The 15,080-nt window shown below is 34.0% G+C and overlaps 1 protein-coding gene, 1 non-coding gene and 1 pseudogene across 2 annotated transcripts; 1 reads left to right on the top strand and 2 right to left on the bottom strand.

The window, feature by feature from the left end:
- Positions 1 to 2,798: 2,798 nt before the first annotated feature.
- LOC142176927 (18S ribosomal RNA) lies at positions 2,799 to 3,176 on the bottom strand (annotated as a pseudogene).
- A 545-nt stretch (positions 3,177 to 3,721) lies between these two features.
- TRNAR-UCG (transfer RNA arginine (anticodon UCG)) lies at positions 3,722 to 3,795 on the top strand. The gene has a single exon. It is a non-coding gene; the product is annotated as a tRNA-Arg (tRNA).
- Positions 3,796 to 5,032: 1,237 nt separating this feature from the next.
- Positions 5,033 to 10,805, bottom strand: LOC107766483 (heat shock 70 kDa protein 14). The gene is made up of 10 exons (XM_016585279.2): positions 10,596 to 10,805; positions 8,699 to 9,909; positions 7,555 to 7,782; positions 7,368 to 7,463; positions 7,073 to 7,285; positions 6,582 to 6,776; positions 6,285 to 6,431; positions 6,056 to 6,205; positions 5,809 to 5,939; positions 5,033 to 5,637 (listed from the first exon to the last, which is right to left on the bottom strand). Exons 2-10 carry the CDS (start codon positions 9,866 to 9,868, stop codon positions 5,433 to 5,435), a joined length of 2,535 nt encoding a protein of 844 aa, XP_016440765.1. The 5' UTR covers positions 9,869 to 9,909; positions 10,596 to 10,805; the 3' UTR covers positions 5,033 to 5,432.
- Between the last annotated feature and the right edge of the window lie 4,275 nt (positions 10,806 to 15,080).

Genomic DNA, 15,080 nt, shown 5'->3' with positions numbered 1-15,080 from the left:
TAAAACTCAATTTGCAAGTGTTTTTTTTAAAGTTTGATTGATAATTACTTATGACTATTCTTGAAATTTGATTCCGTAAGTGTTTCGACAATATTTTTTAGATAGTATCTATTACTCCTATTAGGTTTACAAATTGTAGTTATTTTCATAAAATTAATTTGTAAGTGTTTCTTTAAATTGAAAGCTTAATCGATAATTTATATTCTTTCTTGCTTGGATTTTTGAAGACACTGCACCTCTTTCATCTTTATTTCATTACTCAAATAATTTATAATAAAATATTTATGTAATTTTTTAACATCTTATACTTCTTGAGATAGGGTACACGCGCGTACGCTTAGACTAGTACTATATTAAAAGCACGAATGCTCTTAGCGAAATGTCGTTCATTTTTTTTACAAGATAAATAGAATTCACACTAGATAAAATAAATATTTAATTATTTTCCTTATATTTAGGACTTCGAATCAATTAATATATTATTTAATAATTTTTCCTAATATTTAGGATTCAGAATCAATTAATATGTTTCTTTTTTATTTAGGTTAGGTATCTTAGGAATGTATTTTTACCTTTTTTTTTTACTTAGTAATTTTAGGAACGTTTTTATACATATACATTCTTGAATTATTTCTTTATATATCCAACACTTTGTATATAAAAGCACAAATTATTCCTCCTTAGAGTAATTCCATGTTGAATCTTACGACTTCAAAAATCAACGACAAAATTCTTTAAGTTCGTAACCCAAATTAAATTCCACAACGATTAATAAATGTAATAAAAATATTCTACAATATTATTTTAATTTAACAAGGATCTGTTAAATTTACAGTAATTGAAAGACTTTCAAGTATCAACTGTGATGATATTAAAACTTATTCCAAAGATTGATTCCTTTTGGAATACTACCACAAATTATTAAATATTGAATGGAAGTTACGACTATTGTTATTTTGATATGTTGTGTATTAGGTTCTCGACATGTCTTCGGCAAAGATGATAATTTCATCTTCAGCTCATACAAATATTTTTCACGGCAATTTATAAAGAATTATGATCGAGGAATCCATATCCTTAATGTAAAGATGAAAATATATCGACGACTTAACTTATAGTTACATCTATGGTTACATCGAAAGAACACCCAACTTTTCTTTATTATATTAAAAGCTAGAAGTCTTAGCGAAAATATCGTTCATATTTTTATCTTCTAAAATTAAGATCCGCAAACATTAAAATTCAAAAATAAAATATTGATAATTTTATTACCATTTAAAAATAGAATATTATTAGATAAAATTATAATTACTAAATATTTGAAATTTGGTATGAGCTAGGATTAACAATTCGAATCAACAAGAAAATAAAATATTTTCTTATGTGTGAATAAATAATTACATGTCTGAATTAACTATTAATGAAATAATTCAATTTAATTCATTTACACATTTATCATATAAATAAAATTATTTTCATATATCACATAATATGTACATAAATTATGCCTTTAACAACTTGTTTGGATGGTCGTTACCTATTGTATTGTATCGTATTGTTACTTTAAATACGATATTTATTTTATTGGTTGTTACTTAAATTTTATTGTATCGTATCGTTAAATTCGTCGTTACGTAACGACGAAATGTGCCACTTTATGCAACGACCGATTTGGTGTGGTTGCGTCGTTATCTTGTCTTTTTCTCTCATCTCACCCTTCACTATTATTAAATTATTTTATTTTATCATTTACCCTACCTTTTTATATAATAAATTTACCCTGTATCGTAAATTTTTTTTATAATATTGCAAATTTATTCTTCATATTGGCGGAGCATGATATCATGAAACAACAACAAACGATACAATCTATCCAAACATTGTATTCATCAAACGATACAGTACAATACAATATAATACAATACAATACAATACAATACACTATGAAACGATGTGTGACAACCATCCAAACAAGCTGTAAGAAGAGAATCGGCAACAAAAGAAATCAAAAAAATGAGAGAAAAATTGGTTATAATATAATATTAAGAATCAAATTAATTAAATTACTATTAATTTAACTATTCTTCACTTATTTGACACTTTTTAAAGCTTTTATGTATAACACAAATGTAATATTTTATATAATATTTGCATAATTTTTAAGAAGTTATATTTATTGAGTTAGATATACGCGCAACGCGCGTAACCTAAGACTAGTTCGAGAAAAAATAGTTACAAAATGAATATGAATAGCAAGGGTATATAATTATGTGAATTGTATACTCGAAGGTATAACACATACAAAATTGTACTATTGTTCTAATGAGAGAATTTTGTAAATGGGTACAGTTATATTTTAAAAGTTATGTAAAAACTTCTTGTTTTCTTAAAAGAACTTACTTATGTATATTTATTGTTTATACTGATTCAATCAATAAATGAGCTTTTGTATATATCTAGCATTGAACTATAATAGCTTAATATATTACTTAATCATAATTAACTAATATTATTTTCGTGTAAAGATAAGAGTGTGATTAACTGTTTTCCTCACTTTTCTAGTCCAAAGGTCATATGAGTGACCAAAATACAACAATCACATTTTAATATAACGAGTTTGAATGTTATTTTGTAATGTTGTTTGAATTTTCTTTATCCTTGTTATTTATGTCCTATGTATAAAACATTGTTTGAGCTATATGTGATATAGTCATTTATTTTTTCCTTAGAATATGGGATTATGTATATAAATACTTAAAAAGCCACCTACAGACGCTTTATGTCCAATCATTCCGGATAACGCTTGCTTCCTCTGTATTACCGCGGCTGCTGGCATAGAGTTAGCGACGCTTATTCCCCAGATACCGTCATTGCTTCTTCTCCGGGAAAAGAAATTCACGACCCGTGGGCCTTCTACAGTTCTACCTCCACGTGGCATTGCTCTGTTAGGCTTTCGCCCACTGCGAAAAATTCCCCACTGTTGCCTCTCGTAGGAGTCTGGGCCGTGTCCCAGACCCAGTGTGGCTGATCATCCTCTCGGACCAGCTACTGATCATCGCCTTGGTAAGCTATTGCCTCACCAACTAGCTAATCAGAGGCGAGCCTCTCCTCACGAAATTCCTCCATATATATATATATATATATATATATATATATATATATATATATATAGTGCTTACAAATTTTATTTTTCTCTGGTGATATTTATAGGAGCTGAATCTAAATAAATTATTAGAGTGGAATATGGACCTTTATATTCAAGCTAATAGCCTGTGTGAACAAAACTCACTTCGGTTTCTAATGTTACTAACTTGATACTTTAACTAACTCGTAGTATTTGTTATGAATTTTTTGATGGAACACAACAAATTTGTGAAAATATTTCTATAACTAACTTTATTTTCTTTTACCAGCTTTTGTCTCATCAAGGACATGTGCTAGTTTTTTTCTTTTTCATGAAAGGACATATGCAATTGGTTTACACACCCAATTTATAGCAACAAAAACAAAATTTTTTTTTTTTTAATGATTTTTAGCAAGAATAAAAGAGGTGAATTGGATTAACAAAATAAATCACCAAATACTAAAATGGTAAATGTGTTCATATAGAAAAGCACAACACCAACGACTTAAAAAAAGTAGAAAGGACACAAATAATAGAGGCAGTGGCATCACAAAACAATTGTAGAAATTATATGTAAAGAGCACGGGTAACATCAAAGACCGCATAGCGCAGTGGATTAGCGCGTTTGACTTCGGATCAAAAGGTCGTGGGTTCGACTCCCACTGTGGTCGAATCATTTAAGTTTTTTTATTTTACTTTTGTTTTTTGTCATTTTACTTCTGTTTACAAAAATAATTTTAGTGAGATATATGGGAAGATTGAGAATAATATTGGAGTAAATGAGGATAGCCTTCCGCAGAGAATTGGACCTGCAGAAGAGGCAGTTCTGAAGCTATAGATGTTGCAAAAATAAGTCGTCGAGATGACGAGGATTGAAGAGAATGCATGTCTGCTAAGACTGTTCGGGGGTTGTTTGTCATTGTTGTATTGTATAGGCATATTCAGTATTTTAACTTTATAGGTTTAAGACCGAGATTCTACCACAACCATTTGATTTACTGGTCGAAATCAATTTTTATACTAATTTAATAGATTTTTAATATACATAAGATTTGAATCAAAACTATTAGACCAGAATGAACTCATAGCTAATGCACTATGTTCGGCCATGGGCATAATATCCTCAGGGTAATGACCTTGTTAAAACAACAACAACAACATACCCAGTATTATCCTACACCGTAGGGTCTAGAGAGGGTAATGTGTATGTAGACCTTACTCCTACCTTGTGAGAATAGAGAGGTTGTTTCCAATAGACCCTTGGCTTAGAAAAGCATAAGCACCACGTTAAAATGGTAATAACCTTGTTACTTATACTAATTTGCAAGTCAATAAATGTCAATATAGCATAACAATCAGTTTCAGCGGCATTATATTTGGTATAGAGATGTCTAGTTTTATATTTAGGCATATCCACTTCAATAATAAAGTGGATACGGTATATTTCGCTTAAATATGTACATTGAAGTATGTATAACGACATTGCTGCTGTGGGACTGTGGCCTGACACTTCTAGTTCTGGAGAACAGTTCGTCTCAGAGACCAGATTAAAGTTTCTTTAGATGCAGTAATCAGTATCCCTGATACGAGGTGATGAGTATTGCGAGTTATAGAAATAAAGAAAGTTCGAACTGGAGTTCCAAAAAATCATGTAAAGCGTAGACAGTACATTGTTGTTCCTTTTGTATTTTCTACACCAAAGTACATAGAATGAAATGATTTTCGTTCATTTTCTCTTCCTTACTTTTTACTTTCGAGAAAGCACTATAGTAAGGTTTACTCGACTAAGCATGGTGAGTTGTGAAATTTTTGCATACGGGTATGCAAAGTAACATAGCTCGGGGGAAAAGAAGTTAATCTCAACTATGCATTCATTCACGTTTAACATTGCACACTGGACATCTTGAATGGACACGTAAACTCCATTATACCAATACAATAAAGTGTAAAAGAATGTAAGGTTCCTGGTTCCGGATACACATCAATCCTTGCTTAAAAAAGACAGACATGACTCGGGTGTATATAATTCAGTAACAAGAAAATAGGGAATGCAATCGACCTCCCTCAAAACCCCGTGAAGAAACAGGATTATAAAAAAGTCACCCTGTGAATAATATAATTGCAACCATTCAACTATAAAGATGGCCGAACCTATCTCACCGAGGAAATATAGTGTTGCCGCTAAGAACCTTCAAAGATAAGCCTCAAAAGCCAAAAGTTATAGCATGAAACCACATCTTAGGCTGTATAAAGTATTTGAAAACCAAACCAACCGCCAAACTCATGAAGCACTTTATTTGGCCGCAGATTAGTCTGCGTCCATTGGCTCAGCAGCAGTTTGGGGTACCTCAGCACCATCAGTGTCACCGGCATTGGTGTTATGGTTGGAATGTGGATTTGGACTCTCCGCATCCTGAGGCTGTTGCTCACCTCCTTCAGCAGGTGCATGTGAAGGTGTTTCAGGAGTTGCCGGCTTAGCTGGCTTAGGTTTCATCATTATAGGCCGACAAACCCTGTACAGACAGATAATAGCAGAAGTATTAGAAAGTCAGCTAAGTAATACAAATCTAAGAAAAATTAACACAAAGCTAGCGAGAAAGACAGTGATCAATAAAAACTTCAGAATTAGACCACATATAAGTCAAAAGTGAATTTATTAGATGGAATTTGAAGAAGAATAATACTTGTCAAGTGATTCTGCTTTCCTCCTAACATCCGCCGACAAAAGAACAGGGTTTGCATGCTTTGGAAGAGAATCCTGCTGCTGCTTTTTCTCTCTCAACCAAGCCTCAGCTTCAACGCACTCATTAAGAACCTAGAAAGTGCAAGATAAACAGGAAAGTGACTGCTTGAGACCATACTTCAGGCCAGGACGAAGAGGATCATGCAAAAGAAAATAACAGCTAAAAACAACACTGATGACAGGCACACCTTCTGCTTATCTGCTAAATCAATGTGATCAAACTTTTGATCATTTGACATTGCCGCCTCTCTATAACTGTTAATGCAATAAGCAAGTTGATCTATTACAGATCCCCTCTCTGTGTACTCCTTGTATCTTTGCTCAATTGGGTCACCTTGCTGAGATTGCATCTTATAATTCAGTTTCAAAGGCAAAAGACGAAGCACAAAATTGGGTAAACAGACAAAAAACACAGACCTTCTTAAGTTCCTCAAGCTTCGCAATGTAAACACCCTTGGTCTCATCCTCCCCATCTTCATACAACCAGTCCTCCACCCCTTGAAGTTTAGCGATAAATTGTTCTCTTTCTGAATCCACTACAAACTCTTGATATTTATCATGCAGCTAGAGACATTGTGGAGGAGAAACATAACATTGTGGAGGAGAAACATAATCAATATCAAACCCAATGTTCTCATATAAAAACTACAAGGCCAATATATAATCAATATCCAACCTAATGTCCTCATACAAACACTTTAAGCCAACGCATACCTTATTCCTCATATCATAAACATAGGCCTCAACAGCATTCTTCTTGTCCTTTGTCTCTTCCATGACACGGTCCTGCAGAGCCATTTCAAATTCTTTCTCCACAGCCTTCTGTACATCAGCAGCTGCCAACGCCCCATAAACTAATTCAGTCACTGGTACATTTGTCTTCTTCACCTTCTTCTTTGGGGCTTCAGCCTGCAAGAAATAATAACCAAAACTTCAGAGATTTACAGATAACCCTTGCACAAAATATTCAACCATATTGGAAAAGAATATTCCTCATTCCAGATCAGAAAAAGGTCATATTCAGCCTGCACATTTCAAGGATTAAACATAGAGGTAAACACTAAACCATTGATATCTGACAAGTGAAAACAAATTTGGCATCTTAATAATGCATAGCAAGTCAAATAACTATCAAGCATGATAATTGAAAAGTACAAACTAGCTCAAACAACCAACAACAGTTTAAGATGAAAAAATTAATTAACCTTCGTGTCTGTCGCCATTTCGACAGGTTTGTCTCCAGATTCTGGAACACCGTTCTCAACCCCTGAAGCATCTGCAGCTCCTTTAGCATCTTGCATATTTTCATCAGTTTCAGCAGTAGTCGGAGCAGCAGCATCAGCTGAAGCGTTATCTGTATCCATTTTAATAGGTTCCTCTTTTACAATTGGGACTTCAACCTCTTCTTCTTCCAAAAGCTGAATCAGAGATCTTGGAAACATGAGACTGATGAACATCCTTACTCTACAAAATAAATAGTCAAAGATTTCCAGGACTTACAGTTGCTGACTCAACTGAGACAATACCATGAAGGTTTAGCCGTACTTTAACCTTTAATTTGGACCGCTCACCCTTATTCGACTGGAATGGTCCAATCTGCCAATCAACAAACATCAAGGAAAATCAATGGGGCAATCAAAGGACTCACTTACAAATAAAGCATCTCATAAGTGATAACTAAAATTACCGTGTAAGTACTGATCTTTGCTGGTGCCTGCAGTTCGCTCACATCAGCATATTGTACATCAGTTGTAAATGTGCCAGATCTGTAGAATGTCAAAGCTTTCACACTTGGTATCGGATTTCCCTTAGGAAAAACAACTGTGCTCTGTTGATTCTCTGCTGCTCCATTTTGTGCATCTGGAGCAGAGCCCTTCCATGACAAAGCAATTGGGAAAGGGAAGCTCTCATTGACCTTCAATGACCCAGCAAAAATTCTTAACTCTTAAACCCATGCATCAACTCCAAATAAATCAGTTTGAAGCTAGATGTGCAAATATAATCTTCTAACAACAGATAATGCAGGATCAGCAAGTTCAATATATAATCCACCTTGGCTTCAACTAGAAACTCAGCCATCCTATGAAATCTTATGTTCCCTTTTTTTGAGTCAAGAAGGCAATTTATGTTAACTATTTAGTTTGCCATTCATTACCTGCATATCATATTTGTTTCAAGGCAAGTGCACCAGTGAATTCCACTCCATCGATCCAACAACGCCTTAATCCTAAACAAGTTGGGGTCGGCTGTATGACTCACTAACCATGCTCCGTTTAAAATTATCTCATGCCAATATTTTACAAAATAAAAATAAATAGTACTAGAAAATATCTATATTTCCTACTGATATAAGATACTTTAATAGGGTTAAAAGACATAGTACCTAAAGTAAATGCAACAATGCACACAATCGATAAAAAGAAAACATTATTATCACATTTGTTTCAAGTCAATTGTATCAGTTTTTTCTTAAGTCCAGCATTGCAACCGCACCAACATGCCTCAAATTCGATCTTTAGATGATCGACTGCAACAGTCTATAAATAATTTGTTTAAGGGCAGTTCATAAACAATATAAGCCATGCGCCATGCGAACTAAGCCTGGTTTTTAAGTAGAGAAGAGTTGAGGGGAGAGCCCATTATCCCTGAGTTTCGAAGGTTGCGGTTGGTCCTAAGGGTTGGCCCCAGACTGATATCTCGGTCATTAAAGAAAATTCATAAATAATTATAGTTGAACCCAATGACATTATGGAATTCAAAGCGCTCAAAACCAAGATGAGCATGAAAATATGTATCAAACCATAGGAGGCAACAGCCATAAGCTACTTTACCTGAAATTCTCGAACTTTAAAGGTAGGACTGAGAATAGCACATTGCAGCGCACATCCTTTTGCCACACACTCACTAGCATTCATGGTCCTCCTTGGTTCTTTCCCAAAGAACTCAGTCAGAATTTTCATCATCGCAGGCACTCGCGAGCTCGAGCCAACAACCTCAACAGAATGAATATTCTCCGTTGTAAGTCCAGCTTCTAAAAGAGCTTTCTCCAATGGCTTTTTTACTCTCTCCAATATTGGAATGCAGATCTGTTCAAATTCCTCTCTCTTGATGAAACCTCTGACATCCTTCTCATCCATTAAACACTCTATACTCAAAGGTGCCTCAGGGTTTGCGCTAAGAACCTTTTTCAACTTTTCACAAGCAGCTCGAAGTCTAATACAAGCCCTCGCGTTCTGGAAAACATCAATCTTGTATTCTTCTTTGAATTTTGCAGCAAAATGTTGGAAGAGGGCTTCATCGAAATCCCTTCCTCCAAGTGATCTGTCAAATGAATGAGCCAATATCTTCAGCTGGCCTTTCTTGAAGCCTGCAATGCAAACTTGCATGCTTGCATGTCCAATGTCAACAAAAGCGACATTTAGTTGGTCATTTTCTGGCAGATCTGTCTTGTAGATACCATAAGCCAATGCAGTTGCTGTCGTCTCATGGATTAGACGGAGAGGGTGCAAACCAGCAATGGTAGCTGCATCCATAACCGCTCTTCTCTGAAGATCAGTGAAATATACAGGGATCCCAATACAACAATCAACTACTGCTGCATTAAGATTTTTCTCCGCTATAATCTTCAGATCTGAAAACACCATTCCAAGAACTTGGGTGGGCGTAAAAGATCTCATTTCCCCCAAATAACGTGCATGAATTAAAGGATATCCATCAGGCCCTTCGGTCACTGAGAACGGCAATGCCTTAAGATCTCTTTGCAGCTCAGGATCTACGAATTTTCGTCCTATTAACCTCTTTATCTGAGATATTGTGTTCTTTGGATTCATCATGCTTGATGCAGCACCAGCTGTCCCAAGAAAACGTTGCTTTTCACCAAAGCAGACAATAGCTGGAGTTTCCCTCTTTGATTCATCATTAAGTACAACATCAATTCCTCTCTGCCTTGCCACTGCAACAACACCACTCTCATTCCCAAAGTCAAAACCAACCACACTCATCTTTGCTGCCTCGCTCAATTTCAAACAGAAGTATAAATTACCTGAACAGCATCAAGAAGACACCAAATAAACTCGGGACTTAATTCATGTAAACCAAATTACTCACAATATAAAAAATAAAAAAAAACTGAGCTTTGCAATACATAGAAATCAAGAAAAGCTTCTCACTCCGGGTTTTCTCCAATGCGGATGCTAGTTTTACTAAGATAATACATGCTGAAACTAGCAGTTACTTTGGGTGTGAAAAGATGAATAAAAGATCTCAAGATATGCCATCCAAAACTTTCAGCAGATCTAAAAAACATTTCATTAGATAAATTCAATTGCCAATGATGACTTTCAATCTGAATTCCCAGCGAGGAGAAAAACTTTCAATCACGACTGAGCTAGTGTATATTACTATACCCAACATATCTCCCTCTTTAAGCTAAATAAGGCATTGATTTAAAACAGATAATATCCTGCTTAGTTCTCATACTTCGTCTTATATACCAAACAACCTCTCAAGATGCAAAACTAAAAGTGCCGCAAATAGAAGTATAAAAAGCTCATCGTAAAATCTTCCTAATGAAGAAATGTGTAATAGATTGGATGTTAGTACTGACTTATAGGATGTTCAAATCTAACGTCTCGTAAAGCTTCGACAAAGACAAATCTAAATTTTACTCAAATCACAGATCTGCGATATTGTGTTAGGGAAGAGTAAAATTTAGTAATCAAAGCGTACCTTACAGACGACGAGGCTGAGGTGTTTGAAGGATCGCTTGACCGGTGGTGTAACGGCGGCTTCTGGAATATTCCACGTAGGTTCCTCTGTTTTGTCCTTGTATTCTATTTTTGTAGCAAAACAGAGGATGCTGAAATGAGAGGGTTTTTTCTTTCTTTCTATTAGTAGGGCGAGTGAGGGATGCGATGCGTCTACACTGTTGAGATGCTCAAGCTTCTAGAAACATCTTCGGGATCTTGAAAAATTCCTAGGCGTTATGGGCTTCAAATTAATGAGGTGGACATTTCAGATTTCAAATTTTGCAGCCCATCGATTTCCTAATATTGCTAAACATTTTTAAAACAGAAAAATCAATGTAGAATTAACTCAAATAGCACCCTGTCACTTAAACTAAAAATAACAGGTAATTTATAATATATGCATACTTTATATATTATTATATGTGTATAATTATATATAATTAATATATAATCAATGTATATGACTAGAAAAAGTAAATAATTAATATGGTCGACTATTTGTGTAAAGATCCCAAAATCAATTTCTTTTGTTCACATGTAGGAATTTAGTCATTTTGAACACAAGTTAGTCTTTACTTTATAATAAGAGCCCGTTTGGCTCAGCTGATAAGCTTTAAGGAGTCATTTGGTAGAAAACAAGTTATCCGGGATTTTACAATGATGGGTGCAGGGATAAATAATAACGAGATTATTTGGTGAACTAGAGAATATGTCCGCGCTCAGATGTGGATCCAGGATTTGATGGTTATGAGTGTCACTGTCTTTAATGTAAACTTACCTCTAGTCAAGGAGGTCGAATTAGGGTGTACATTTGGCTAGTTTGCTCATTTTTGAATTAATTCGGTTCGGTTCGGTCTATTTTTTAATTAATTTGGTTCACTTTATAAGATTTTTTGGTGCATAAATACACACGTGATAACCAAACTAAAAATGTTTTGTCCTTCAAGAAAAAATAACATTAGCTAGATCAATAGAAAAATGATTGAAAGCATATTTGAATTTCAAAATTCGAGATTTAGAAAAGGAAAACAAAAATAATATACTTTTATAATCTAAATAACTAATAAAAATGGAATTGTATAGAGAATACAAAGATGAAAATAAGAAATTAAGAGAGAGAAGAAAAGAAAAATCTGGAAAAGAGGGAACAAGGAAAAGCAAAATAGGCTTTGTTAAAAATGAAAGAGAGGAGATTCAATCCTGGGCCGGCAAGAAACACCTGGACCATGGCACCTACCATAACTTTTTTACTCAGGGTTCCATGCTTTAATTTATATACCTTTTTTTTAATATGAAATATCAGTGGAATACCAATACTAATATGAAATTCTACCGGAGCGATCGGGTGACGTACCACCCCTTCCTTCTACATAGACATAGATCTGCCTCTGTCCGCGCTTCACGCGATTTTTAAAGACATTTCATTTTATCAACTTTATTTTACCAAAAATGAGCAATTAATCTTTATTAAACCCGACTTCAAATTATTTTTCACATAAATTGGATGTGTGACTAATCAAGACTAAAGTTAGAAAAGTTTAACACTCACAACGAGTTTGTCCCATTTTTTTTTTATTTTTTTTTCCTTTTAGTAGTAATTACAGGATTTGTCAAGACTAACGAAGATTATCATAACATCTTTTTGGTTATATTTGCCAACACCCTATGTAGTAGAGATGAAGGCCATTGGGATGAAAAGCTTCGAATTTTTGTCTCGGCTAAAGAGTTTTCGCAACCCATCATTATTGTTTATGTTTTCCTGATTTACCGCCGAATGCAAACTTCGTTTGGGTCCGAGGAACACCTATAACTCTATCAACAAACAAAAGAAAATTGTGTTCATACTAATAATCTATTTCCACTGACAATAAATAAAACAATCCAATATACACATTCATAATCAACATCTATACATACAAAAGAGAGAAAAAGAAAGGGACTTCATATATAGCGGCGCATCACATAAATATAAGTGATAACCAAAATAACACTGCCAAATCCGCCTTTTCAATTGACAAAGTTGAAATTCAAGAAGTTTACAAACAATATGAATCATTAAATTTAGTTTAACTATTAGAAAGAACCCAACATTCATTTCGGCTAAAGCATGTGCATAAACTACTCATGAGCTTTCGGAAGGGATGTTGCCAAGGATGCTGCATGATTTTGATTGGAGGATATAACAAATACAAATATTGTACATAATAGTTTCAGAAAATAAACTTTTAAAAACTTATATAACTATATACTAATGTCAGATTTGTGAAATCAACAAAAAACAATGCTTTGAGAAATTGCACAAACTTACAAAGGGTATATGAGATCGAATAACAAATGTAATTTGTCTTCTTATGATAAGAACCGAAACAGGAAAAGAAAAAACAAATAAAATAGATTGTAAAGAACTCTTACAAAGAAACTGGAATTCATCTACTCGTAAGTCTACTTCTAATATTCTTCTACATGACATAGATCAATTTTCATTCTCAAAAGTGTCTTCTTATCAATATACTATTTCGTCTCTACTAAATTGCTAAGGCCAATAAAGATTGATGATTAATCGCTTTACCCGACTCTGCAAGAGTGTTGTCTTCATAAACGTTTGTCTCTGGTTGGTCAATATTGTGAAGGCCACAAGTTATCTTCACACGAAACTTTTCTTGATTTGTCTCTTTATAAATCCATGGATAGAGTTTTTCTGAATTTTTCTATATTGTTGAATGGATTTAGACGAAAGTACTTTACTTTTGAGGGAGTAATGACCAAGTAAATACTCTACATTTAATGAGAAAATAAAGCACTTAATTGTAACGAACAGATGCGGCTCAAACGGAAACCGCATTGGCTGACCTTAAATGGCCTTTCAATATATGGCCTTGCAACTTTTCATTGTCGGCCTTTATTATAGGAAAGGAAAAATAAATCAAAGAATATAAATAGGATCCTCGGCCAAAGAGAGGTGCCAACTCATCTTCTATTGTTCCAACTTTATATATATATATATATATATAGAGAGAGAGAGAGAGATTATTTTTATTGGAAGATGTTTGGTTCATTGGACTAAAAATGAAATATACGGGATATAATACAAACATGTGTTTGGTGGATACTAAATAAGTTGGAATTTTAAATTTACATTATATGTTTCCTTTTTAGTACTCAAAATTCTACTGTCAACTGTGGAAATAATTACTTTGTGTAGTTATATTATTTGGCCTCTTTCTCACTTAGCCATCAACTGCAATCCTTGCTATACTAAAATTCCAACAAAGGAGGTGAAGAGATGAAGAATTATGCTTTCTACCATTTATTGGTTTATACTTTTCTGCTATAATATGAATTAATCTTTGTGTTGCTTTTAGTGGGGTAGATTTTGCGATGTTACAAGCTATGACACGAATCATGTAGCATAATTGACAACTTTCTTGCAAATTTTAGAGACAGATTTAGAACGTGTTCTATGTGTTCAATTGAATTCATTATTTTTTAACCGAACTATGAATACTCATGCAAAAAGAAGTAAACTATACATATCATAAGATCATTTCCATTCTGTACCTACCGACTCCATATCACATATTCGCCTTTGAATTTATGGCATGATGTGTATTGTTGACTTCCTCTTCTACCAAGGGGCTGAAATAACTTAATATGGTAGAATTTGATCACATATAGTACTTGTGCAAATAGCAGTATGAATTTAGCTCTTGTTCATCTTCATCCTTTTGCAATACCAAGGGTACATTTCATTTAATGACCTTTCTGGTTAAGCAAAGATTGGTGTTCATTAAATTAAATTCCCAAAAATCCCATTTATAAAATGCACGCACATCGAAATTCTCGTAAGTCAAATCTTATCCTTGTCAACTCGATACCTTGTAGATAGACAAATGATTAAAGAAATCAATGTTTTCGACATCAAACAGCAATAATCATGCCCAAATAGTAAATACCCCATGAATCATAGCCTAAGTTCGCTGAACCTGGTTGTTGGGTCAGTACCATGTCTTAGCCCTTTAGGCATCATCACTATGGCATTTTTCCTTTGGCAACTGTGCCAATTTCCTCGACCTGGGTTCGAGAGCCGTGAAAGCAGTCACTGATGTTTGCATTAAGATAGACTGACTACAATACACTCTTAAAGTGCAACTCTTTCCCGGATCATGCTTGAATACGTAACACTTTGTGCACCGAGCTCTCTTTTTTTTTTTTTTTTTCCAATTGTGCCAGTTTCGAAAATTTTCTTAACATCAAACTATAGTTGGATTTGACATATCAACTTAAGAAACCAACTAATGAAGTGGTTGTAGGAGGCAGGAGCACGCCACAAAATGAGTCTATTTTCGTAAAATGAGACTTCTAATAGATAACAAGATAATGTAAAACATCATTTACGTTCATACATATTCGCATCTTTTGGGTGAAAATCAACGAACTTCTTTACTTATATTAAATATAAGTATAT

This window comes from Nicotiana tabacum, chromosome 22 (genome assembly GCF_000715075.1).
Source record: "Nicotiana tabacum cultivar K326 chromosome 22, ASM71507v2, whole genome shotgun sequence".
Taxonomy (NCBI): domain Eukaryota; kingdom Viridiplantae; phylum Streptophyta; class Magnoliopsida; order Solanales; family Solanaceae; genus Nicotiana; species Nicotiana tabacum.
Note: the sequence above shows the minus strand (reverse complement) of the source record. Positions and strands in the feature narration are given on the sequence as shown.

What these genes read in the sequence shown, in the direction of transcription:
- LOC107766483 (XM_016585279.2), bottom strand. Translation starts at nt 9,868, where the DNA reads ATGAGTGTGGTTGGTTTTGACTTTGGGAATGAGAGTGGTGTTGTTGCA. An exon ending in ATTTAGCAGATAAGCAGAAG is followed by an intron (nt 5,940 to 6,055) that starts GTGTGCCTGTCA and finishes TGCACTTTCTAG; the next exon opens with GTTCTTAATGAGTGCGTTGA. An exon ending in AAAGCAGAATCACTTGACAA is followed by an intron (nt 5,638 to 5,808) that starts GTATTATTCTTC and finishes CTGTCTGTACAG; the next exon opens with GGTTTGTCGGCCTATAATGA.